The 25,160-nt window shown below is 39.2% G+C and overlaps 1 protein-coding gene across 3 annotated transcripts in view; it reads right to left on the bottom strand.

Annotated features, from left to right (window-relative positions):
* The window catches only part of Clic (chloride intracellular channel protein 5), a 153,723-nt gene that overhangs the window by 12,800 nt on the left and 115,763 nt on the right, over nucleotides 1-25,160 (bottom strand). For all 3 annotated transcript variants that reach the window (XM_071675063.1, XM_071675064.1, XM_071675062.1), the window contains 4 exons: nucleotides 14,788-14,930; nucleotides 5,825-5,987; nucleotides 3,489-3,663; nucleotides 1,344-1,483 (listed from right to left, as the gene is read on the bottom strand). In XM_071675063.1, coding sequence (XP_071531164.1) covers nucleotides 1,344-1,483; nucleotides 3,489-3,663; nucleotides 5,825-5,987; nucleotides 14,788-14,930 — 621 coding nt within the window. The remainder of the gene's footprint in view (nucleotides 1-1,343; nucleotides 1,484-3,488; nucleotides 3,664-5,824; nucleotides 5,988-14,787; nucleotides 14,931-25,160) is intronic.

Here is a 25,160-nt window from a genome sequence, read left to right as displayed (position 1 = left end):
CCATGGAAGCGGAAGTGGATCATAGGGTGGGGGAGGGGGCGAAAATTCTGGGGGCCTTGAAGAATGTGTGGAAGTCGAAAACATTATCTCGGAAAGCAAAAATGGGTATGTTTGAAAGAATAGTGGTTCCAACAATGTTGTATGGTTGCGAGGCGTGGGCTATGGATAGAGTTGTGCGCAGGAGGATGGATGTGCTGGAAATGAGATGTTTGAGGACAATGTGTGGTGTGAGGTGGTTTGATCGAGTGAGTAACGTAAGGGTAAGAGAGATGTGTGGAAATAAAAAGAGCGTGGTTGAGAGAGCAGAAGAGGGTGTTTTGAAGTGGTTTGGGCACATGGAGAGGATGAGTGAGGAAAGATTGACCAAGAGGATATATGTGTCGGAGGTGGAGGGAACAAGGAGAAGAGGGAGACCAAATTGGAGGTGGAAAGATGGAGTGAAAAAGATTTTGTGTGATCGGGGCCTGAACATGCAGGAGGGTGAAAGGAGGGCAAGGAACAGAGTGAATTGGAAGAATGTGGTATACCGGGGCTGACGTGCTGTCAGTGGATTGAATCAAGGCATGTGAAGCGTCTGGGGTACACCATGGAAAGCTGTGTAGGTATGTATATTTGCGTGTGTGGACGTATGTATATACATGTGTATGGGGGTGGGTTGGGCCATTTCTTTCGTCTGTTTCCTTGCGCTACCTCGCAAACGCGGGAGACTGCGACAAAAAAAAAAAAAAAAAAATATATATATATATATATATATATATATATATATATATATATATATATCATTAAATAAGTCTATAAACCTTAAAGAGCTTGCACTGCTTTGAAAATTTTAAAGACTGTAAAATGGAATAACATTAAAAGCTAGTGAAGCTCTGAGTTTGTCAATATTTGAAACTGGTTCTGAACTACAGAGGATAAAGTTCACTTCCTTTTCATATATTCAAAAGACAGTTTTCATGATTTTATAGTTACTTATGAAATAATAATCTCTATAACCAAGAAATATATATGCACATCGACTTCCTTTACTCATTACAAACAGAATGCAACTGAGCATTTCCCTTGTTTTGAATAATGCAACAGTATACATATCTCTCTAAAGATAAGAAATCGGTTGTCTGCTTTCTGCATCAAAGTAAACAAACAATTTGATTTGCGATTTAGCTATGAAACTAAATATTCTCTCAGGGATATTAGGTTATCAATTAGGCACATCATATTCATCTAATGGGTGTCTATGGTGACTTATGCTCAAGTTTATCATATGCATTTGACTTAATATTCACTACTAATTGCACAAAAAAAGGTTATAATACTAGATACAAAATAATGGCATTACAAACCTGTTGTTGTTTGTAGTGGTTAATGATATCCTGATCTGCTGGGCAAGACTGTGTGAAAGCATCCAGTTGATACATATGGTACATGTATCGCCAGAGGTGCTCCAGTTCCTCTGGGATCTCAAAGTCAGCAAAGTATTTGCCTGAAAGAAAGGAAATATTGTGTGCTACATACAGCTGATTCAAAAATAAGGCAATATCTGGGAAACTTCTTGTAGAAGCAGGATGTTTCCCAAGAAAAACTATTTCAACCTGATAATTTATATCATTAAGAACAATTTTTGGGCCAGTTTTTTCTATTAATATACCTTTCACTTATCACATACCATTCATTACCACAGAACAATAATCAAATAAATAATAAACAGAGCTTTTAAACAGTCATTATATTCATCTGCACCTCACTAAACACTGGTCTTCCTTATTTATACCAGGGTTGCATTCCCAAAAAAAAAGGTTAACATTATATAAGCAAATGCTACACATACAAAAATAATGCATAAATGAATATAAGTTACTGTATAAAGGAGGAGAGTTCTGTTCTGAGCCAATGCCAAAGTCCCCCTTGTGAAAAATTCTGGACTGTATTAGGTTTTCAAACAAACACTTATAACAATCTAAAAAGAAAACACTGTAGAAGTTACTGAACGAACATCAAAACTGAGAATAAAGTGTAAACCAATAATCTTGTATTTTCTGCAAGACATTAGGTGAATGTAGGGAACTAAAAAGGTCATGTAAAAAAAAGGTTGGTGTATGCGCTGGACTTGATGTAATATGCAAGACCAAATGCTAGAGCTCCCTCACCATTCCCTAATATTTTTATTTAGGAGGTGAAAGGGGAAGTGGTAACAGGTAGTGGTGAAGTGACTATCTTCAAGGACTGTTGAACATGTTTGATAGCATGGTAGTCGATGTATGGTGTTTCAGTCAGAGTGGTATGCAAAGTGAGAAAGTCATGAAGAGTGTTTTAGTGAAGAAAGATGAGGGAATGAAAGCCTTATGAAGGACAAAATGAGGATGGCTGGAGTATATAATATGGTGGTTCAATTTCTTAAGAAAGGGAGTGACTGTGTTGTTGATTGACTAGTTAGGATCTTCAGTATATGTATGGATATTGGTGAGGTGACTGATGACTGGCAGAATGCATTTATAGTGCCAGTGCATAAAGGCAAGGAGGGTAGTCAAACAGGGAGTGAAGGCGTGTACCGAGCATCAGATTGGGGAGGAACAGTGTGGCTTCAGAAGTGGAAAAGGATGTGTGATTCAGGTGCTTTCACTGACGAATGTGTGTAAGAAATACTTATAGAAATGGATGGATTTGTGTGTGGCATTCATGGATCTAGAGAGGGCTTATGATAGGGTTAACAGAAGCTTTATGGAAGGTCTTAAGAATACATGCTTTTTTTCAGTACACAACTCCACAAGCTCTTTACTATTTCCACTTATAATAATGAATACTACAAGCACATCAATTATACCATCAACTGCCACATTACTTACCTCGGCATTTAAATCACCTGTCACTAATACCTGGTCTCATGCACAAAAGCAGATGACATACTCACTCAAATGCTCCCACAACATTTGCCTCTCATGATCTTTCTTCTCATGGCCAGGTGCATTAGCAACAATAACCACCCATCTCTTGCCATCCACTTTCACCCACATCAATCTAAAATTCACTTTCTTACACTATCACACACACCCACAACTCCTGCTTCAGAAGTAGAGCTACTCCTTCCTCAGGTCTTGTCCTCTCACCAACCCCTGACTTTCCTCCCAAGACATTTCCACACCATTCTTCCACTTTACCAATGAGCTTCATTTCACTTGGAGCCAAAACATCCAGGTTTCTTTTTCCACAAAAAAAAACTATCTATCTCTCCTCTTCTCATCTTGGTTACATCCACACATATTCAGACACCCAATCTGAGCACTCCCTGCTTGACTCCTTATTCTGCTTCCTCTTTAAGAAATTGAAATAAAATACCTTTCCAATAAATGTCTTTTGAATGCATTTTACACCAAGTTCAAGCTATTGTAATCAATCTCTAATTCTTGCCAACAACCTTGTCAACCATAAAGTACCTGCTCAAAAAAAAACTAGTACTATTATATGCATCACATTTAAAAATTAAGACATACCAGCCACACGAATATGTTGCAGCTTTGGCATGAGTTCACAGTCAAAGCAGCACATGGTGTCCCCTGTGAGGAAGCGGGTCCCTCTTTCACCTAGGTGTTCATTGATCTTGCGAAGGTGGGTCAACAATATGTTCTTGGAGCTTTCATCACGCTTCAGCAACATCAGCTTAAATTTCTGAAATTGAGAGGGAAAATTCAAGAACTGCACACCACAGTAATAATACCTAAAGTCATAAAAGATATCATTGAAATACAACATATTGAAAAAATTCAAGTCATCACATCCTTCAAAATCAATTTAAAGCAAAATTTTAAAGCTCATATCAATTTGCCCTTTCTTGACTTCAAAAAGACCTTGAAAAATCCTCCAACACCTTGCAGATGCCTCGAAATAAATAATGGCAAAATCATGAACATCTTATTGAAATAAGAAACAAATGTTTGTAAATAATCAGTCTCAATTACTCAAAGCAGCACAACTGAGGTATTAAGGGACTGTAATCAATTTTTCCCACTACATTCAACCTCTAGCACTAATCTCTATTTACTACTATTTTGCAGAATGTCATTTCCATCCACGTGCAAAAGCCACCATTCCTATAATAGCTTTTATTGTGGATAAAGCCAAAGCATGTGCAGTTAGTCAAGATGACCCTCATGTCCCAATCTTATGACTACTAAAGTTTCTCTATATGAATCTCTAAACAATACATTCAGTTAAAACACAAGATAAAAAATGCAATAATATTCTTGTAAAATGCAGCAAAGGGACAGGCAGTTACCATCCATGATCCTAGGAGACCTGTACAAACTTTTTTAAACTAAGAGTGCTTTAACAAGATACAAAAATGAGATATCAGATAACCAAAGCAGAGGTTTAACCATGCTATACAATATTCTAGGTTTTACAACCAGTGAGAAATAATACTGCATTCTTATGATTATCCTACAGTTAATCATGTCTTCTCTATACAGTAAGATATATTTTTTTCATCATACTTTGTCGCTGTCTCCCATGTTAGCGAGGTAGCCCAAGGAAAGAGACGAAAGAATGGCCCAACCCACCCACATACACATGTATATACATACACGTCCACACACGCACATATACATACCTATACATTTCAACATATACATATATATATACATACACAGACATATACATATATACACATGTACATAATTCATACTTGCTGCCTTTATTCATTTCCTTCATCACCCTGCCACACATGAAATGACAACCCCCTCCCCCTGCATGTGCGCAAGGTAGTGCTAGGAAAAGACAACAAAGGCCACATTCGTTCACACTCAGTCTCTAGCTGTCATGTATAATGCACTGAAACCACAGTGCCTTTCCACATAAAGGCCCCACAAAACTTTCCATGGTTTACCCAAGAGGCTTCACATACCCTGGTTCAATCAATTGACAGCACGTCGACCCCTGTATACCACATCGTTCCAATTCACTCTATTCCTTGTACGCCTTTCACCCTCCAGCAGGTTCAGGCCCCGATTGCTCACAATCTTTTTTACCCCATCCTTCCACCTCCAATTTGGTCTCCCACTTCTTCTAGTTCCCTCCACCTCTGACACATATATCCTCTTTGTCAATCTTTCCTCACTCATTCTCTCCATGTGACCAAACCATTTCAATACACCCTCTTTTTAATATCACACATCTCTCTTACTCTTTCATTACTTACTCGATCAAACCATCTCACACCACATATTGTCCTCAAACATCTCATTTCCAACACATCCACCCTCCTTCCCACAACCCTATCTAAAGCCCACGCCTCGCAACCATATAACATTGTTGGAACCACTATTCCTTCAAACATACCCATTTTTGTTTCCAAGATAATGTTCTCGCCTCTCGCCTTCCACACATTTTTCAACGCTTCTAGAACTTTCGCCCCCTTCCCCACCCTGTGGCTCACTTCCGCTTCCATGGTTCCATCCGCTGCCACATCCACCCCCAGATATCTCCATTCAAACTTACCTCCCAATTGACTTGTCCCTCAACCCTACTGTACCTAATAACCTTGCTCTTATTCACATTTACTCTCAGCTTTCTTTGTTCACACACTTTACCAAACTCAGTCACCAGCTTCTGCAGTTTCTCATCTGAATCAGCCACCAGCACTGTATCATCAGCAAACAACAACTGACTCACTTCCCAAGCCCTCTCATCCACAACAGACAGCATACTTGCCCCTCTCTCCAAAACTCTTGTAAGATCTATACCATTTATTCTTTCAGAATATGTAGGTTCACCAAGTACAGTCCAGCTCCTTATAACACTCTAATAGAAATGACACCACAGTGAAACCTACACTATACACATTCTCTGTTCGCTGGGCAACATCTTTGTCTTGTACAAAAAGATTGTGGCCTCCAGGAATGTTCTTCATAATGTGTCTCTCGATCTTGTCATTTTCAAGGACAGCAAGGCCATTATCAATCAGGATGGGTGGGGGAGTTGCCTCAAAATTTGACCTGGCAAAGAAGAAAATAAATACTAAGATATGAAAACGTATGATGATCTAGGTAGATGAATGATACATCAACCTTACAATACATCTACAATTGCAGTCTTAATTCTAGATTATTTCGCCATCCTAAACAACAAGAGAGGTTACTTTAAAAAGGAAGAATTGAGACAAGAAAGGAAGACAGATGGGATAGGAGAAAGGAGAAATGACTGACATATATGATAATCTTCAGAGATAATCTTCAGAAGAAATGTCAGAAAATAATAAGAATCAGTAAGTAAAATCATGAAAACAGCATTGCAAAAATACTTCAAATAAAACCTGAAAGATTCTTAAAAATAAAGGTAAGAGACACTACAGAATAACTAGGATAAAAATGGACCTTCCTTAAACAAAAATCTACTAAAAGATGGAATTCATTCTATACAGATGAAGACAAAAGCTAACAATTTATATTTCAAGCACATACAAAGATACACTGATAGTGAAGGAAAAATATGATGGATGAGAGAATTTGGAAAGATAGGGAAGGTCAAACAATTGTTCTTCTTTACTCCTATTTGTCATTTTGTGTATTATTGAAGTAGCCTCCCCCCCCCAAAAAAAAAAAAAAAACATTTGTTCACATACTCTAGCAATCATGTATAATGTACCAAAACCAGAGCCCCTTATCCACAACCAACCTGGTGAATACCTAGTATAGTATTTGGGGGTCTTCTACCCCAACAGCCCCAAACTTTTCCATGGCTTCCCTGACCACATCAAATACCATGACTTGGCCCACTGATAGAAACCTACACCCTGCAAAATCCTTGCTCAAATTCTTTTATCATACATGCACCAACCTCCTGCATGTTTAGGCCCCGATAAATCAAAGCCTCTTCCATTCCCTCCTATTTCCTTCTTGGTCTCCTCCTTCCCCTTGCTGCCTTCACTTCTGAAGTATAGTTACTTACTTTCTTCCCTAAGAGTCCCTAGTGAAGGCTGTGTATTGGTTGTCAAGTTGCACTCCTCTGATCCAGATAGATGTCTTTTCTTTCAGCCTACCCGCATGCGGACTGCTGGCATTTCTGCCCACAATCTCTCCTACTCACAAAATACTTGACAACTTTTAACTCAAGCAATTCTTTCTTCCTAACTCTAGCTTTTCCTGCAGTGACCATTATGCATCAGCCACACCTTTTGGCAAAATGGTTAGAGCAATGGACAAAAGTAGAAGGTAGGAACATTGGGCAGGTGCATTATGTAAAATTAGAAAGTTGAAACATTATGCAGGAACATTAGGTAGAAATAGTTGGCAGGAACATTAGGAAAGGAGCCTCTGGAAATGCTGCACTAGAGTTGTCCTCTGCCAGCAGCCTGTTAAGGGTGAAGCTAAGGCTAAGACACGGCACTGGAGCTCACCTGTTATGGAGACTCTTTTGCCATGGCCACCCCCTTGAGGAAGTTCCAGGAGGGAATGGGCATCAGAGATATAGACAGACTGGCAGAATATGAATCTGTGTTAGGGAGTCAAAAATGATCTTAACCTAACCAAATTCTTCCCAAACAGTACTCACTCTAAGTCATATATAGCAGATCTCACCATTTCACTACACGATTTCTAGCAGATTATTAAAAATGTGCCTATGAACTCTGATCCACACTGCAAACACTGAATATCCTCTAAACGAAAATTCTGGATTCTGGCACCACTCCCAAGAGTGTGACGTATGTACTGAAGTTCATATAATGAACAGACTTTGTAACAACCCATGTTATATTAACCCAATGGGGTCTGACTAAGACCCTTTGTGACCTCTGTAATCCTTTTGCGCTACTGCTCACAAGATGAGTATGGGGTGCACAATAAATTTGCCAGGATACTGGCACAGACCAATCCTGATAATGTTAAACTGACTCACAACATCCTACTCCACAAAGGAGGAAGCAAGGCAATCCCAAAAACTTACTGACCAAAAGCAATGGAATCACATCTTTGAAATCTTTAAGTGTAGAGAAACTGGGGAACAAACAGAATACTAGTGTACCTTTGATAACTATGTTTATAACATAGCACATAAAATACATAAGATAGGAATAACTGGTAAAACTTGAAAAATACACAATTTTTTAACTAACAGATCACAACTTGCTGTTGTAAATCAGACTATTTCCAGCATCTCCAAGGTAAAAAGCTCAGTCCCAAAAGAAATGTACTAGCATCTGTTCTGTTCCTCATTCTAATATATGACTCTAATGGAAACGTGAGTAACAGTTCCATATCCTTTGCAAATGATACTAAAATAAGTCTCTCATCAATAGCAGACAATGAGTAACTGCACATGGACATAAAGTCTTCCACTGGACCACTGAAAACAACATGCTTTTCAATGGGGATAACTTATAACACCACTGGAAGAATGAAGAAGTCAAAAGTATGAAATAGCAAATGGACAAAAGACATTGTCACTTCAAGACTGAAAATTACTAAAATAATATCAGGCGACCTTACCTTCTGCAACAAAACTTGGCAACAGCTACCTCTTCCAAAAAGATGGTAGGATAGACCTTGAAAACTTTCAAGACATATGAGGAAAAATTAATGATGATGCTCTTCAAGTCACCAACAGTCTCGTGAACAGAGTAATGCTTAGTGCTGACATCACCCCACAAGGCAAACAAAATTGAAGAATTAAATTCAAAGCATTTAAAGATCTTCTACAGTATGACATGGTAAAGAAAACAAACTTAGTCAACATATGATTCAACTAACCAGCTAGAGCCCAGCCCAAACTGTGAGAGTAGAAAAACCTCTGATGATTAAGCCATATAAACCCCTGATAAAGAAAACAAATACCATACCTGGACACAGAAAAAGACCACGAAGAGTGATTTTAAATATGATTAGAGAAAAACTTTATCTCCAAGCAGAGAAAAAGAAAATAAAGGAAGACACAATTGGTCACAGGGTACATTGTGGCTTTAAATGAAGCCAACACAAAGATGTAAATACCTAAGCATCATGCCTCGAATTAAACATCTCCCACACATTTCAAATAGCTCAGTCCTCCAAGGAATTATACTTGTAATGCTTCAGTTCCTCAGTCTTTAATCTGACACTGATGCAAATACAAAAAAAATTCATACCACTCACTGCAGATGACACTAGATTTAGAATGAAATAACATCAGGAAGAGAATGCTGAAGGGCTACAAAGAGACACAAAGCCCATCTTCCATTAAGTCAACAAGAACATTATGTTTTTCTGTGGGGATAAACTTCAACTCCTCCAATATGGGAAAAATGAAGAAGTCAAAATGGAGACTTCGAAAGTATTCAGAAATCTTTCACAGGCCATATTGACATAGCAAAGGATCTAATTTACTGGAAATGACAGGAGTGGTGTATCATCTATAACTGGACAATTCTAGAGGGCATAGTCCCTAACTTACACACAGAAATAACTTCCTATTGGCAAGACAAACATGAAAAACTTGATAAATACATACTACTCCTAAAACACAGTGTAATATAAACAAAAAGAGGCATATTGCCAATCTGCAATTGAAAATTATTCTCTACTAGCATGACAGGTATGGAAGACTATAAAATATTACCACTGAAATCAAAAGGCACAAAAAGTAAAGCAAAATGTTAGATATCTGGAGATATCTGTGGCACAAAACTGTCTCCAACCACTTGCAACTTTACAAACTCCTCTGCAGAAATGTAAAGGGGCCCAGAGAAGTAACTGGTAAGTGTGCCTGACCAAGCAAGGAAGTGGTGGTCAAACATGCCTAAGAATTACAGCCTCCAACAGCCTGACTGAGAAGTTTGGTCTGCAACCAAGTTGTGAAAGCAAAAGACCTTTAAAACATAGTAAACTTTACACAAGTTAACATAGTTTCTGTAGCAAGTGATCCCGTTTACTGGATTCTTTTAATGAAGTAAAGAAAAAAAATGGAATACTATAACAGCTACAGATCTCATTCAAGTAAATTTCCAAAATGCCTTGATAAAATCACATGAAAGACTACTGTTTACACATCACATGGAGATAGTAGTGAAATGTGTAGCCCTTCAGCACTTTTACAGCAATGAAAATCAAAAGAGGGAATTCATAGTGCACTGCAGCATGAACACCACAGGGAGCAATCGAGTGATCCATCTTAACATGTACATTAGTTCAAAGATTCACACCACTAAGAATGTGCAGTGATATAGTGAGGGGTAATCATAAACCTAAAGACTTATAATGGTAAAGCCCTCCAAGAAGGTGTCAAATGCCTAGGCCATATACAATCAAAGCTCAAAAATCCAAATTTCAAAAGTCCATATTGCTCGAGAACCCAGTTTCCCAATGAAAGCATATTACTTTTACTATTACGCAAAATTCTCAACAGTTACAAGATCTAGACAAGGGTCTTTCAGCATACAAACTCAGAACAGCATAGTGTTGGAAACACAACAGTTTATGATAACAAGAGGCAACATGACAAGATCTTGAAATTCTGTGCTGACAGTGAAACAAACAAGGTCATGACTAAGTGTAAATCATAGCACACAGCAAGGTAAGCAGAGCATGAATTGGTGTATAAATAGTTCAAGCTGAAATGAAGAGGTGCCTACTTCTGGATCCCTTTTGTACAAAAAGAGTGACACATTCATCAACAAAAAGGAGGTAATTTTCAGAAGTTACATGTTGCTTGGTCCCACAGAATTTGGGGTTTTGAGCTATCTAAGCATTAAGCCACTGTCAAAGGTGAAAAACAAAAAAAAGAAATAACATATGTAGAATACAAAGAGCCAACAAAGATTCAAAACAAGCCCATCAACCAACTGCCAATGGTTGAAAATAAGCTGCATTACAATAAGGAAGGAAATAATGAAACAAAAGTGGAAAATTCTAGATGAAAGACTACATGCTAAGTTTTGACAGATCAGAATGAAGCATGGTGTCACTGGGTTGAAAGATAAGAGTACAATGAGAATGGTGAAATGCAGAAGAATTCTTGGAAAAGTTCTCTACAGAAGCACTCTAAACATGTACCAATATCATAGCAATGTAAAACATCCTAAATACAAAGCAGCAAATGCTCATTTTCAAGATGGGAAGATATGAAAAAATATTATTATGATGCAGCAAAGGAAAGCAAACCTTACTAAAGAAGAGAGGGGATGCAGATTCAAATCATCAAATGAAAAAATTACAAAGAGAGCCATGAGAGATAAAAGTAACCCTTACTGCAAAGTCCAAACTAAGTGATTTGAAAACAATGTTATATGGTTGCAAGGTGTTGGGCTATGGATAGAGTTGTGCAGAGGAGGGTGGATGTGCTGGAAATGAGATGTGGTGTGAGGTGGTTTGAGCGAGTAAGTAATAATAGGGTAAGAGAGATGTGTGGTAATAAAAAGAGTGTGGTTGAGAGAGCAGAAGAGGGTGTTTTGAAATAGTTTGGTCACATGGAGAGAATGAGTGAGGAAAGATTGACAAAGAGGATATATGTGTCAGCGATGAGGGAACGAGGAGAAGTGGGAGACCAAATTGGAGGTGGAAAGATGGAGTGAAAAAGATTTTGAGTGATCGGAGCCTGAACATGCAGGAGGGTGAAAGGCGTGCAAGGAATAGAGTGAATTGGAACGATGTGGTATAACGGGATCGATGTGCTGTCAATGGATTGAACCAGGGCATGTGAAGCATCTGGGGTAAACCATGGAAAGTTTTGTGGGGCCTGGATGTGGAAAGGGAGCTGTGGTTTTGGTGCATTATTACATGACAGCTAGAGACTGAGTGTGAACAAATGTGGCCTTTGCTGTCTTTTCCTAGCACTACCTCGCGCACATGCAGGGGGAGGGGGTTGTTATTTCATGTGTGCCAGGGTGACGATGGGAATGAATAAAGGCAGACAGTATGAATTATGTACATCTGTATATATATATATATGTCTGTGTGTATATATACGTATACGTTGAGATGTATAGGTATGTATATGTGCGTGTGTGGACGTGTATGTATATTCATGTGTATGTGGGTGGGTTGAGCCATTCTTTCGTCTGTTTCCTTGCGCTACCTCGCTAATGCGGGAGACAGCGACAAAGCAAAATAATAAACAAATAATGAATAACATGGAGATAAGCAAAATACCAGCAAGGAAATGTGAATCAGTGTTGAGTAAGCCCTAAATCACTCTAAAACTTAAGACTAAAACAACTTCCAAAACATTAATCACCCATTTTACAAAGAAGAGCTCATTATCCCCCACTGGTCCTCAAGAAGGCTACTGACAACACGCTCATGCATTTTGCTCTAGAACAAGACTCTTACTGTTGAGTTTTTCTTAAAAATGAAGAGCACAGCTTAGGTACCATATACTGTCTACAAGAAAAGAATGGACACAGGAGTAATCCCAGAAAGTTTAAATGGAGTCAAGAGCTCCACACCATTACAGATGATGCAAAGCACTCCACAAATATCTAACAGCTCTAACAACACACTCTTAAGAGATATTGAGAGTGCTTTGATGTAAACTGACTGACTATTCATTCTAATCTAATAGCTTGTTCTGTTAGTGGCATATGAATCCATTTTCTATATTTTGCATGTACTATTCATCGAAATTCTGGTCATCATTCATGTCTGTTGGGGATTACTTCAAAAATCAATTCATTTGACCTCTGCTGAGAACTGATGTTTAAGAGGTCCTCTGTTTTCTTTAACACTAATACAAACATTTCTACACTGACCTCAAGTCATCTATGAACACACAAATCAAAATGCACCTGCAAACCCATTTTAGATTTTTCACAGCAAGATGGGCTTTGAAGGGCCTTAATAACTCAGTTTTCATATATAATTACTGCACTGTGCATAGATGCCGCTGCTCTGATAGCTATTTAAATAAAAGGAGCTGAATAAAATTGTAGATCATTTGGAAGAAAAAAGTGTACAAAAACTATGTGGAAAGTAAATGCAAGTAAAGGCAAGTTTCTCACTTTTGAAAAAGATGGTCAGTCAGTGTACTACAGTATCAGTTTCCATTGAAAATCAAAAGCTGTTAGAAGTTTTATCTGTTTGGAAAAGGGGAATAACATGGATAGCACTGGGAAAGCCTGCATTACAATCAGAATCATCCAAGGTATCCGACAGCTCTAACTGATGAACTAGATTTATGAGAAGAATATCAAACATGCATGCATAATGAGAGTGCTTGTCTCATCACTTTTTTGGGATGGGTATGAATCCTTCATTTTTCTTGGGGATATAAAATAAAAAAAATAAGAGCATCAGAAATGTCAGAAATATATTACTTATGTGGAACAACATGAGTGAGGAATCTTGATTACGAGTAAAGAATGAAGACGTATATGAAGAAAGATATCATTAGAAAGATGCATGGATAATAGCCTTTCAGGATGATCTGCCTATACAGGATGCATATTAATGATGTATGATGAATAAAATAATTGGTATTGGATGAAAGTACTGGAAGAGGTAACTGAAAATGAATACATATAAGGAATGATGCATTCAAAGTGACAGATATATAAGATGATGCCAGAGGATTTCTTTTTCTTTCACTGGAAGCATTAAATTTAGTGAGCTGAGAAAAATTCAGAGTGATTACAAGACTTTGATCCCTCCAAAACACAGTGGACAAACATTGAGGGTATATCTAAGTGAACTAAAATGATGTATACATCTGATAATTTCCATTTCCATTGAATATGGTATTAAACTAGTCAAATGAATTACCAATGTTATGCTTGATTTTCCTCCAAGGTAAATAAAATAATTCCACTGATGCAGTGTTTAACAACACCCCTCATGAGCTTGAAATTAATGCAAACAATAAATGTACTGCTATCTATCTATACATGTGGGAGGGAGCTTGACACTTGCACCACTCGTGCTGCCATTCCTGATGAGCTCATAGATTGCTTATTTCCATAGACTGTTTGGGTTTTTTACAAACATTTTCAACTAATTTACTTTCTTTTTATGTCAATATACTTTCCCATCATGTAACATAGTAAAGTACCTTTATATAAATAAACAGTAACACTGGTCCCTTAGGCTTACAGGGACACTCCATTGATGCCTAGAAAATATTTTGAATATATCATATTTCATGTTTGTTTTACTAAAATGGTATTACTGTACTCTACACGTTGATTTACCTAACATTAAGCAAAGCATAGAAACACAGTTATCTTAGTTTTATCCCAGATGAAAAAAAGAATACAGTACTATTATTGAACATCCCCAGGACCCTTTACCAAGGGGTTCCTTCAGCACTACATTCAGTAACAAGGACAGGATGGATTCCTTTGAAGTGGGAAAGTTTTTGACTTTCTTTTTATCAACTGACAATGATAAAGCTTCGCCAAAGGTGACTCTTCACCGATGTACCAATCCTCACTGGTGTCCAGTAACAGGTTAAAAAGTATATGTGCATTTATGTAGGAAACTACGGAGACTTGTGGCATTTAAAAATATATGGGTTATGCTTTGGAATATCTTTTGGCCTTCTTGGAATAAAGTGAGCTACTTATTATATAATCTACTATGCATATTTTTCACGATTTTTTATCATAACATGAAAAATTCACCACAAAACAGTTTCAACCTGCTTCAGAGCCAGATATGTAAACATTTATTCTAAGTGAAATGACAAAATACTCATCTAAAAGTTTAAAGACAGATGAAAAATTTAACATCAAAGCACTACACAGGTTTTCTGCAGTGGTATTAGTCTTAGATAATCTCGGAAGTCAGCTATTCTAACAAATCTCAAGTATCACACAAAGCATTTTAAGCTCACCTGAAGTCTGGCGGTGGCTTAAGCATATCCACTGTGGTGACTTTCAAGGAGATTGTCTTAAGCTCAGCCAAAAGATATAGGTCCATGAAGTATTCCTGGCAGAACAGACATGCCCCTTTTCGACGACCATCAATTGTTGAAGCCTGGAACAAAATATAACAGTTAATCTTCCTTAAATTCACAAAACAAACAACTGTCATTCCACATAGAGAGGCAGACGATAGGTTGTTAAAAATTATTGAAACAGGAATATGAGTAAGGGTGGGTTAGCCCTGGGAACATGAAAGAAAGAACAACATCCATGTAAATCCCATGTGTTGTAAATGATAACCAATGGGGGAAAAGCACAAGACAGGAAATCTGCCCCTCCTGTATGGCCATTTCAAAGAAAGAGGAAGGAGCCAAGAAATCATCTTTCTTTTTTCTCCATTCATGAAACCATCTCACTAGGCTATAAAAGGCAAGAATCAAAAAACAAAATTAGTTTACACACACACACACATACAACCCACACAGGCAACCCCAAATATACCTCATCATTAAATTCACTCAATCCTATGAATGCCTTTCACTTTTGCATATCTATATACTCTTTTCTTATACATGATCATCATTTTTTCTGTTAGTAAGGTAGTGCCAGGAGCAAAAGAAAGAAAGGTAGCATTCACTCACATCCATTCTCTAGCTGTCATGTGTAATGCCCTTAAACCTCAGCTCCCTATACCCTACCAGGCACCACAGACCTTTACCTCATCTGCTTCACATGCTCTGTCCGTTAACAGCAAGGCAACCCCACATATAACTTGTTGTTCAATTCAATTCACTATATCCCATCTATGCCTTTTACCCTCCAGTACGCCCAAACCCAGATCACCAAAAACCTTTTTCACTTGCTTCCTGACCTAAGAGTTCCATTTTTATGAATTTCCCACAGCACTCAAGAAGCTGACCACATCCACTGAGCAGGACCCCATTCACATACTCGAAACAAAGTACAATTAAACACTCATGTTATCAAAGAACCTTGAGTATTTCGCTTAGAGTCTTTGGAGGTCTTCATCCGCACAGCCTGGGATAGGCCTAGGCTGCTGGATTGGGCCACTGGTAGACCGGGCCATTGTAGACCAAGTTGTTGGAAGCCACAGCCCTCAGGCCTACATAGCCTCCACAGCCTGGCTGGTCTGATATACTTTTAGGTACTTGTCCATAGCACTTTACCCTGCATCCCAAGCAGTTTCTGATGGTAGATGACATGGTGCTGAAAAGTGCTTTACCCTGGATTTTTGGATGTTGTCTCTTTTCTTGCATATCACACCTTTGGATTTCTGATGTAATATTTTACAAAGTCTTCCATGCCTGTCATGCCAGTAGCATACTATCTCCAAATATAAGATGGATACCATACCTTCTGGGAGTTTCCAAGTGTAGATGATGATATATCTCTTCTGTCTGTGCTCCAGGGGGTATATAACCTTCGTGATTTCAACAATTGCCAGTATCAGTTTCCTTTAACAAATCAAATTAATATGGGGTGTGAAAGATTTCTGGACACTTTCTAAATCAGCAATTTCATCCGTCTTGCAAGAAATCGATAGAGCACAAGATTCAAATTATGAAAAAATTAGTAGCATGAACATCATCATTGGTTTTCCTTCCCTTTTCTTGAAGGTCCATAGGATCAAGCAGGACATCCTTCTGCATGAGGCAACCATTATTTTATGTTCACTCAAGGTTAGGTCATCAGACATTATCACTCCAGACTTTCACTTTATTCATCTGGTTTCTGATACTGTCTGTGTCTGTCCAGTATTCTGTGATGTTTTTGATTTCTCTATTTTTCCCCATACCAAAGGAGCAGAAATATGTCTTCACTGAAAAGCATGCTGTTCTCGGTTGCCCAGTTAAAGACTGTTTATGTCACATTGTTTCCAAGTGTAGATGATGATATATCTCTTCTGCCTGTGCTCCAGGGAGTATATAACCTTAGTGATTTCAGCCATTCCCAGTATCAATTTCCTTTAACAAATCAAATTAATATGGGGTGTGAAAGATCTCTGGACATTTCCTAAATCAGCAATTTTGCCCGTCCTGTAGGAAGACAATAGAGCTCAACAAGATTCAACTTATGAAAAAATTAATAGTATGAATACCATCATCATTGGCTTTTCTTCCCTTTTCTTGAAGGTCCATAGGATCCAGCAGGCAAATCCTTCTGCATGAGGTAACCATTATTTTGTGTTCGCTCAAAGTTAGGTCATCAGATATCATTACTCCAGACTTTCACTTTATTCATCTGGTTTCTGATACTGTCTGTGTTTGTCCAGTATTGTGATGTTTTCGATTTCTTTATTTTTCCCCATACCAGAGGAGCAGAAATATGTCTTCACTGGAAAGCATGCTGTTCTCGGTTGGCCAGTTAAAGACTTTTTTATCACTTTGTAGCCTTGGCATCATCTACTGATATGATTTTCATACTCTTCTATCATCTGCAAAAGATGATATGGAACTGTCTCACGTTAGTGTCATGACATATATAAGAATGAGGAACAGGAGGGGTGCAAGTGCATTTCTTTGGGGGACTGAATTTTTTTCTATGGAGACATAGGAGATGGCTTGGTTTACAACTATGCACTGTGATCTATTAATCAAAAAGTTGTATATCCATCCCCCAATTTTTCTGGTTATTCCTATCTTTCACATTCTATGTGATATGACACTCTGGTCACAGTTGCCAAATGTTTTTACAAAGTCTGTGAAAATCACATAAGCATTTTCTCTGTATTCCAGAGCTCAACAATCCTTATCATAATAATCACGCAACTATGAGGGGAAAGATATTCCCAGTCTGAAAGCATGGTGTCATGGGTTATGTAACTTGTTCACTTTCATAAATTCAGTCAGCCTGTCTCTCAGGACTCTTTGAAGATTTTAATGTGATGCTAATGCTATCAGTCGTTTACAGAAGTAATCAAACTTCTGAAAGATCATAACATACACACTGTCCTTATCCAAGAAACCAAACTTACACCCTGATCCTTTCTGCTTCCATTCTATAACTGCAAAACCCTAAGACATGACAGACAACATGGATAAAATTCATGACACATCCATAACACTATTATTCTAAGCACAAATCATATCACAAACAATAACAACACTCAAGAAATACAATCCACATAAATACAACTATACAGTGCTTACTATTAATCAAAACCTATATATCACCCACTCCCTTCCTTTCTTCCTACCCTTCCAGATTATCTCCCTAATTGCAAAACACGGCCAACATGCCTTGCATCCATCTATTTGGACATCTCAGAGAATACAATCCTGCATGGATGAACATTCTCACCCTAAAATACCCTAAGTGAACTATATTCTTAAACCAACTGCATCCTTTCAACATCCTCAACCTATGCAACGTTAACCAGACTTCTATCCACCACATCCAGAAGCCAACAACGTTAACCAGACTTCCATCCACCACATCCAGAAGCCAACGTCGCCAGACAGTTTTTATACCAGCACTGCACACAAGGTCCATCTGAAGTCCACTACACGAACGCTCCTCTAACCACTTACCCATTCTGTTAGCTTTAAGACTATCCAACCCACCGCACAAAGCCGCCTTACCTCTCTCCCCCCTCCCACTTTTCTAAAAAAAAAAAGAAAAAAAAAAGTAGGAGAGCAATTACTTTTGGTGTACAGATTCACTGATTCTGATGTGCCAAACAGCAGTTTCACAAATTCGAATCCATACTAAAGACGTAACTGTTCACCTGTTCTCCAAACATTCTTAACAATTAATGACGCAGCTGGACCATGTTGACTGCTGGCCTTGGGTAAATGCTGCTGCAGTCAAACCCAAGTGCTGGCAACATGGTCCACCTACCTCGTATGGAACTACCTTGAATGAAAAGTTTCGAAGGGTTTTACGTCATTCCTTTCTTCCCTATTCCATTAATCACATTACTTATATGAACTGTATCAAGATTCACAAATTACAGCATTATCACGTTCCAATGTGAAGGCACAAATAATGACTGGGTCTATGCTGGGGAAGAGTGAGGAACATCTGCGTTTATCTGCAGACGAACCCAAGCGCAGCAGAAGCTATGCAAGACGTAAATGGCTATCCCTCGTGGGGAAAACAGTTTAAAGACATTACTACTGAATTCATTTACGATTTCAAAAGTTTATTCTCAAGAGAAAAGAGATGCCATCCATAACACGAAGAGCCGCCTACAAGGCCACCGCCAAACTGATTTTCCAATATATTTTTTTTTCTTTTTTCAATTCCAAGGATATTCACTTTTTGTGCATGTGTGTGCGTCCGTGTGTTGGTGAGAGGTCATAAGGAGCGTGGAGTACTCGTGCCTGGGCCCGGCACCAGGGTTTTCCCAGCTTACAAGAACAGCATCATTTCTCCGGGAGAAAGGGGGGGGGGGGGATATTTATAGTCGTTATCCCTTCACTAAGACCTACCATGATAAGACACTACTTCTGATATAAGTATATATCTGGGATGAAGGTACGGGTTACTTAGGGGAACTATGCTGCAGAGTGAGGGTGGTGGCAGTAAAGATGCAGTGATATGTGGTGGTAATGTGCGGGTGGTTAGGAAGACGCTAAGGGTGTGCTGGAGACGGGGTTGCAGTTTCAGCAGAGATGTGGTTGTGGTGAGCGTTAATACGATACTGGTAGGAAGCTAAGAGGTGCATAAAGATGTGATACACAGCCCAGAGATGTAGTGAGTGGTCTGGATATTACATGTGGTGACGGTGACAGCGGAGGGAAGATGCAGTGGATTGGTGAATCGGTCATGTGGCGGACATGTGACATGAGCGCAGATAAAGTTATGAAATGTGATGGTTTAAGCAGTGGAACATCGTGCTGGATGGAAATGCAGCTGTCAAATGCGGCGGCACAACTCGTTCTCCCAGACGATCTGGTCCCACAGTGCCGTCTATACCCGACTTTCCTATAGTGGTGGTAGTGTGGAATGGTTCGGAACGACATACTTAGCTACTGGCCTAGTGAAGTAAGGATGTGGTTATTCCTGTGGTGAGATGTGGTGGGCTCGCCAAGCGGTAATGGCAATGATGTGGTTATGACCCTTGGTAATAATAGAAGTCGTGGTGATGTGGTGGGGATGAGTTATGTAAAGACGTGTGGTAGAAATGTAAACGAGGGAAAGCTGTAGTACAGTGGTGGTGCGGTGGAGGCATTGGTGTAAAGGGACATGTGGTTTTCTGATGTGGTGGCGACTATCGCCACGCATCCTGTTGACGCTTCATCTTGCCACACACACACACACACACACACACACTTCAGCAAAGAAGTCAGTAGAAATATGTAGTAAAGAAGTACTTTTATAGTACGACTGGGGTGAATGAATGAAATAATCCTAATAAACACCATAATCAGAGATTCTTCACAGTAATCGCTACAGGAGAGGAAGAGTTCCACTAACTGTAATGGAACCCTTGGTGTGAATTTCGTTTACACAGGTAAGTTAAAGTTATTTTCGCCGCGCCCGCAAAGTACATAATTACCACAATCTCTGAACACTGGTGCCGAGATCAAACATCTACAGGCAGGAGGGTTTGCAGGCCGCCCCAGACCTTATAAATTTTGGTTTTAGTTGCGCTGTTGTAATCTGGTGTTATTTATGTCTAAAAGCTAACCGAGATCGAGCTGTGATGTATGGAACAGGTGAAGAGCTGCACACAACAGTCATTCCCTTCATTAAAAGGACGATAATCATAGGGAGAAAAGATGGAAAAACAGATTTCGCACGGCTACCTTCGTTTATATTAAGGTCACATTTTCAATACCCCTAACACAATGTATAGCAATAAAATATAACACAAGCTGGGTTGGGGCTGAAGTAAGTTAGCTTAGATTAGCTAGGTTATGTTGGGTTGGTTTGTCAGGTGGAGTTAGGTTGGTTCCGTTATTTTTGGGTAAGATTGTTAGATTAGGTTAGGTTAAACTAGGTCGTTTGGAGAGATTGTTAGATTAGGTTACATTAAAAGGCCTTCGTTTGGGGAGATTGTTAGGTTAAACTGGGTTCATTTGGAGATGTTAGAATAGTTTATGTTAGGAATAGCTTGTTATATTAGCTTAGGTTGGGTTTGTAGTTGGATTTGGTGTTTTAAGGTAAAGTTATCATGAGACTAATTGGAGCGATCTGAACGTCAAATTTACAGGAAGTCAAAGAAATATGTAAATAAATTTCTGAACTGTGACTTTTCCTTCTTTCTTTTTTCCTTGTGCTATTTTTCCTTACTTTCGGTTACGCAATTCCTCACATATATTATGTAGCTGTGCAAGCTTCCTTCGAGTTCACTGTCATACCATGCGAAACTATAACTGATGCGCTATAGGGAATCAGGAAGTGTGTGTGACCACGGCAAAAAAGTGTATGCCAATGCAAATTCCCTCGAGACCAAGCTTTCATCTGCATTCATGTGAAGCTGTTATCCACTCGTCCACGACGGTACTCGGCTATAAATACTCAACAGCCTACGAACTACGACTCTGGAACTACGCACGAATTGAGGGACCGATTACACCAAGAATAATGTGTGGTCGTGTCAACAAATGGCATGCGGACGACGATGTTCATGTGCGGTATTCGATCAATAGCGCTGGGATCAAGCTTCACTTAATCCTGAACTCCCCTCACCCCACACCATTTTTTTAAATTCTAGATTTGCATGACAGAGAAGCTATCAAAACTCCGGAAAGAAAATGCTTACGTCTTCTTAACGCAATCAACATGGAAACAGTTTGTGGAAGGAGAGCAAATAAAAGGTTAGGAGTTTTATACGCTGACCCAAGGTAAAAGCCAGGCGGTCTGGCCTTAACACTGTAAAAAAAAAAAAAAAAAAAAAACTTGCTTAAGTAAAGGCTCTCTACCTACCCTCCACTCTCTCCGAAAACAGACAGGACGGAAAAACAAGTAGAAAAAAAATACCTTGTAGGATTATTATGCCCAAGAAAAATGTTTATGGGAAAATCGCAAGGTAAAATGAACATGAGTCATGCACCCCCCTCCCCCCCACCACCAGCAGCATGTATTCCTTCGCTTTTTGTTATAGAGACAGTAGTAAAGATAACCTTGAGCTCCAGCCTCTCGACTTCCAAAGCCTATATCATCCCTTAAGCTGAAGAATGATACAATACTTCTTTTCTTTCTTGTCTTAAAGCAGGGAGAGATCGGTGGCTGAGAAGGTTGCATGATATAGCACTACGTTATAATGACTGAGTAAAAACGAATTATTCAGTACCGGGAAGTTGAAAAGTGACGATCAAGCCCTAATTTTGAAGATACTGGGAGTGTTGCTCTGAACATATTCTGCGAGTCTGTTCCGTGTAAATATGTCGATCAAGAAATATTTTGTACAGTCCAGATCAACCCCGTGACCTCTTTACACTTTAGTTAATTTTCTCTCGTTGGTGGGGCTGGCGCTACTGTAAAGGGATTTTCAATAACGACGTTGTTAAATCCTTTAAGTATTAAAAAAATCTATCAATTTGCTTCCTTAGAGAGAACAACTTTAATTCTCGCCATCTGTGCTGATATGGTTTGTTACGCAAGGCAGTAATCTATTTAGTTGCTCTTCGCTGTACTGCCTCCAGGTTAAGAATATCCTTGCTTAAGTGGGGTGGGGGCAGAACTGCACAGCTTTTTCGAGGTGGGGGTCTAACTAGACTTAAGTATAGTGGCAATATCACATCTTCGCTTTTGTATATAAAAAAATTCTTAGTAAATCTTGACATTCTATTAGCTTTTGTGGCAGCTTCGTTACGAGCTGTTCGAGACTGACCTCTAGATCCCTCACAAGGGGGTATTCTACATCTTGTGGTCCATCAGTTCATTCAGTTCATCGAATTTATTTTGTTGGGTTCTCCTATTTGTAACAGCTGACATTCACTGACGTTAGATGGCATATGCCATTTTTACATCATTCAACGAATCATTCTAGATCCACTATACGATCTTAGCCTACATTCTTCAGTTAATATGGCACTGCTGATCTTTGTGTCATCTCCAATTTAGACTCTTAAGTTATTCAGCCCTACGTCAATAATGTTCGTATAAATGAAGAAAAGTATAGGCCCAAGGAAAGGACGGATCTCTGGGAACCCTACTGGTGACCATGGAGAAGGTTCAAAAGATCAATTACGACTCTCTGTTTCCTAACAAGTGAGTAACAAGGCTTCTATCCAGTTTCCTATGCAACTTGTAATCCCCAAGGCCCGGACTTCATGCATCAATTTAACGTGAAGGACTTTGTCGAATGCCTTTTGAAAGTCCAGAATATATATCTATTGTTTTTGTCTTATCGTGAGTCCCGAATAATTCATAAAATTCAAGGAGGTTTGCAAGGCATGATATGTCTCCTTCTAATACTGTGTATGCAAGGAAACATGCTTATCACGTAGAATTTTATCCTGTTTTAATATCGATGGCTCTGATCATGCACGAAAATCCTCATACAAAACTGGCGAAAGTTACAGAAGTAAAGGGATGAAAGGAAAGATGTGTCCTTCACAAAGATGGGGAGAGGCCATAAGGAAAATCAAAGAAATGTACATGACAAGGAAAATGGTTAAAACAGAATGGCTGCAGGACAGGCCAGCCAGAACACTAATGCAGACCACGAGTGTCACCAAGAGGCCAAAAAAAATATGTAAAGATCTTGCTTCTTCAAGTAGAATCACCGCACAACACAGTTAACATATGAGGAACGACGGTACGACCCTTGGTCATGACGGTACGATCCTTGCGCACGACGGTACGATCTTCACGCACGACGGTACAAACCTTGGTCATGACGGTACGATCCTTGCGCACGACGGTACGATCTTCACGCACGACGGTACAAACCTTGGTCATGACGGTACGATCCTTGCGCACGACGGTACGATCTTCACGCACGACGGTACAAACCTTGGTCATGACGGTACGATCCTTGGGTACGATGACCTTGAACCTGTGACTCGACCCTTCTCGGTCAAGTCAATCAGGCCATCACAACTAAGAGTTGTACCGTCACACTTCAAGGGTTTACATGCTGGAACTTAGGCTGGAAAAACAACCACAACCCACCCAGTAGACGCTCTCCCAACAGCTTTTACAACACATCTCCTGAATTTGTACCGAAAGAAAATACATAAAGAATAGACCGTCGATCCAGCTGAGACGTAGTGTTGTAAGACTATGCAACATACTGGGTGATCATATGCAACATAACCCATGAATAAAGACACTTAACAATCCATCTAGGCCATGCTATCGGTCTTTCCAGTCGTGTTAATCTATAAGGCAGTCGTCTATGTGACATGACGACCTTGACAAAGTCTTGTGGGACAGAGACTAGCTTCTTCCTTAGTCAAAATTCCATTTTCTTCCTGTTTCACCGATCAATTCAGGCATGCGAATGACACTGTGATAGCCACAAATACTACATGTACCAGCGGTGGTAAGCCATTCATGAACGCATCTTACTGACTATATAGCTTTTTTTCTCTGTCCTTGAGCCGAGCGTTGGCGTCAGGGGAAGGGTGTTACCCAAGATGCTGTGATACAGTTTTTGGTATAGGGAACAATGGATCTAAGGCACGTTGCTCACCATGATCGTTACACTACTCACTTACTTACACGAGTACTTACGGCGAGGTTCTTGCCTGCTACGTGTCAATGACATCAGCACAAGTGTGGGTAAGCCAGAAGGAAAAGACAGCAACCTGGGCCGAAGGAGCGAAACCTGGCAGCCACTGAAGTTTTCTCTCACCGCGCGCGAGAGAAAGAATCAAAACAATAAGATGATCTACAATGATCCCTTCCAGGCAGACAAGCAGCGTTAAAAAAAAAAATATATATACATATATATATATATATATATATATATATATATATATATATATATATATATATATATATACATACATATATAATAAAATCCCATTTAGTTGTCCCATTAATAACTCCCCAAAGTCATATAAAACCCATTTTGCTGTCTAATAACTCTCCAGTACTATATCAAACTCATTTACCTGTCTATTTCATAACTCTCCAGCTTTAAGTAATTAAAGTCTTTAATTAGCCAACCGAGACCAACATGCTTCTCAACGGAGACAAGTTTCAACTCCGGCATGGGGGAAAAAAATGAAGAAATGAAAAAAGACACAGAATATCGGACAGACAGGCGCTAACATGAACCAGCTGAATAACGTGAAAGACCTCGGAGTAATAGTGTCTGACGACCTAACCTTCAGCGAACACAAGACAACGGTTGCCTCATGCAGAAGGATGGCAGCCTGAACTCTGAAGCGAACATAGAAAAAAAAAAAAAAACAAC

This window comes from Panulirus ornatus, chromosome 20 (genome assembly GCF_036320965.1).
Source record: "Panulirus ornatus isolate Po-2019 chromosome 20, ASM3632096v1, whole genome shotgun sequence".
NCBI classification, from domain to species: domain Eukaryota; kingdom Metazoa; phylum Arthropoda; class Malacostraca; order Decapoda; family Palinuridae; genus Panulirus; species Panulirus ornatus.
This window is presented reverse-complemented; position numbering and strand designations above follow the sequence as displayed.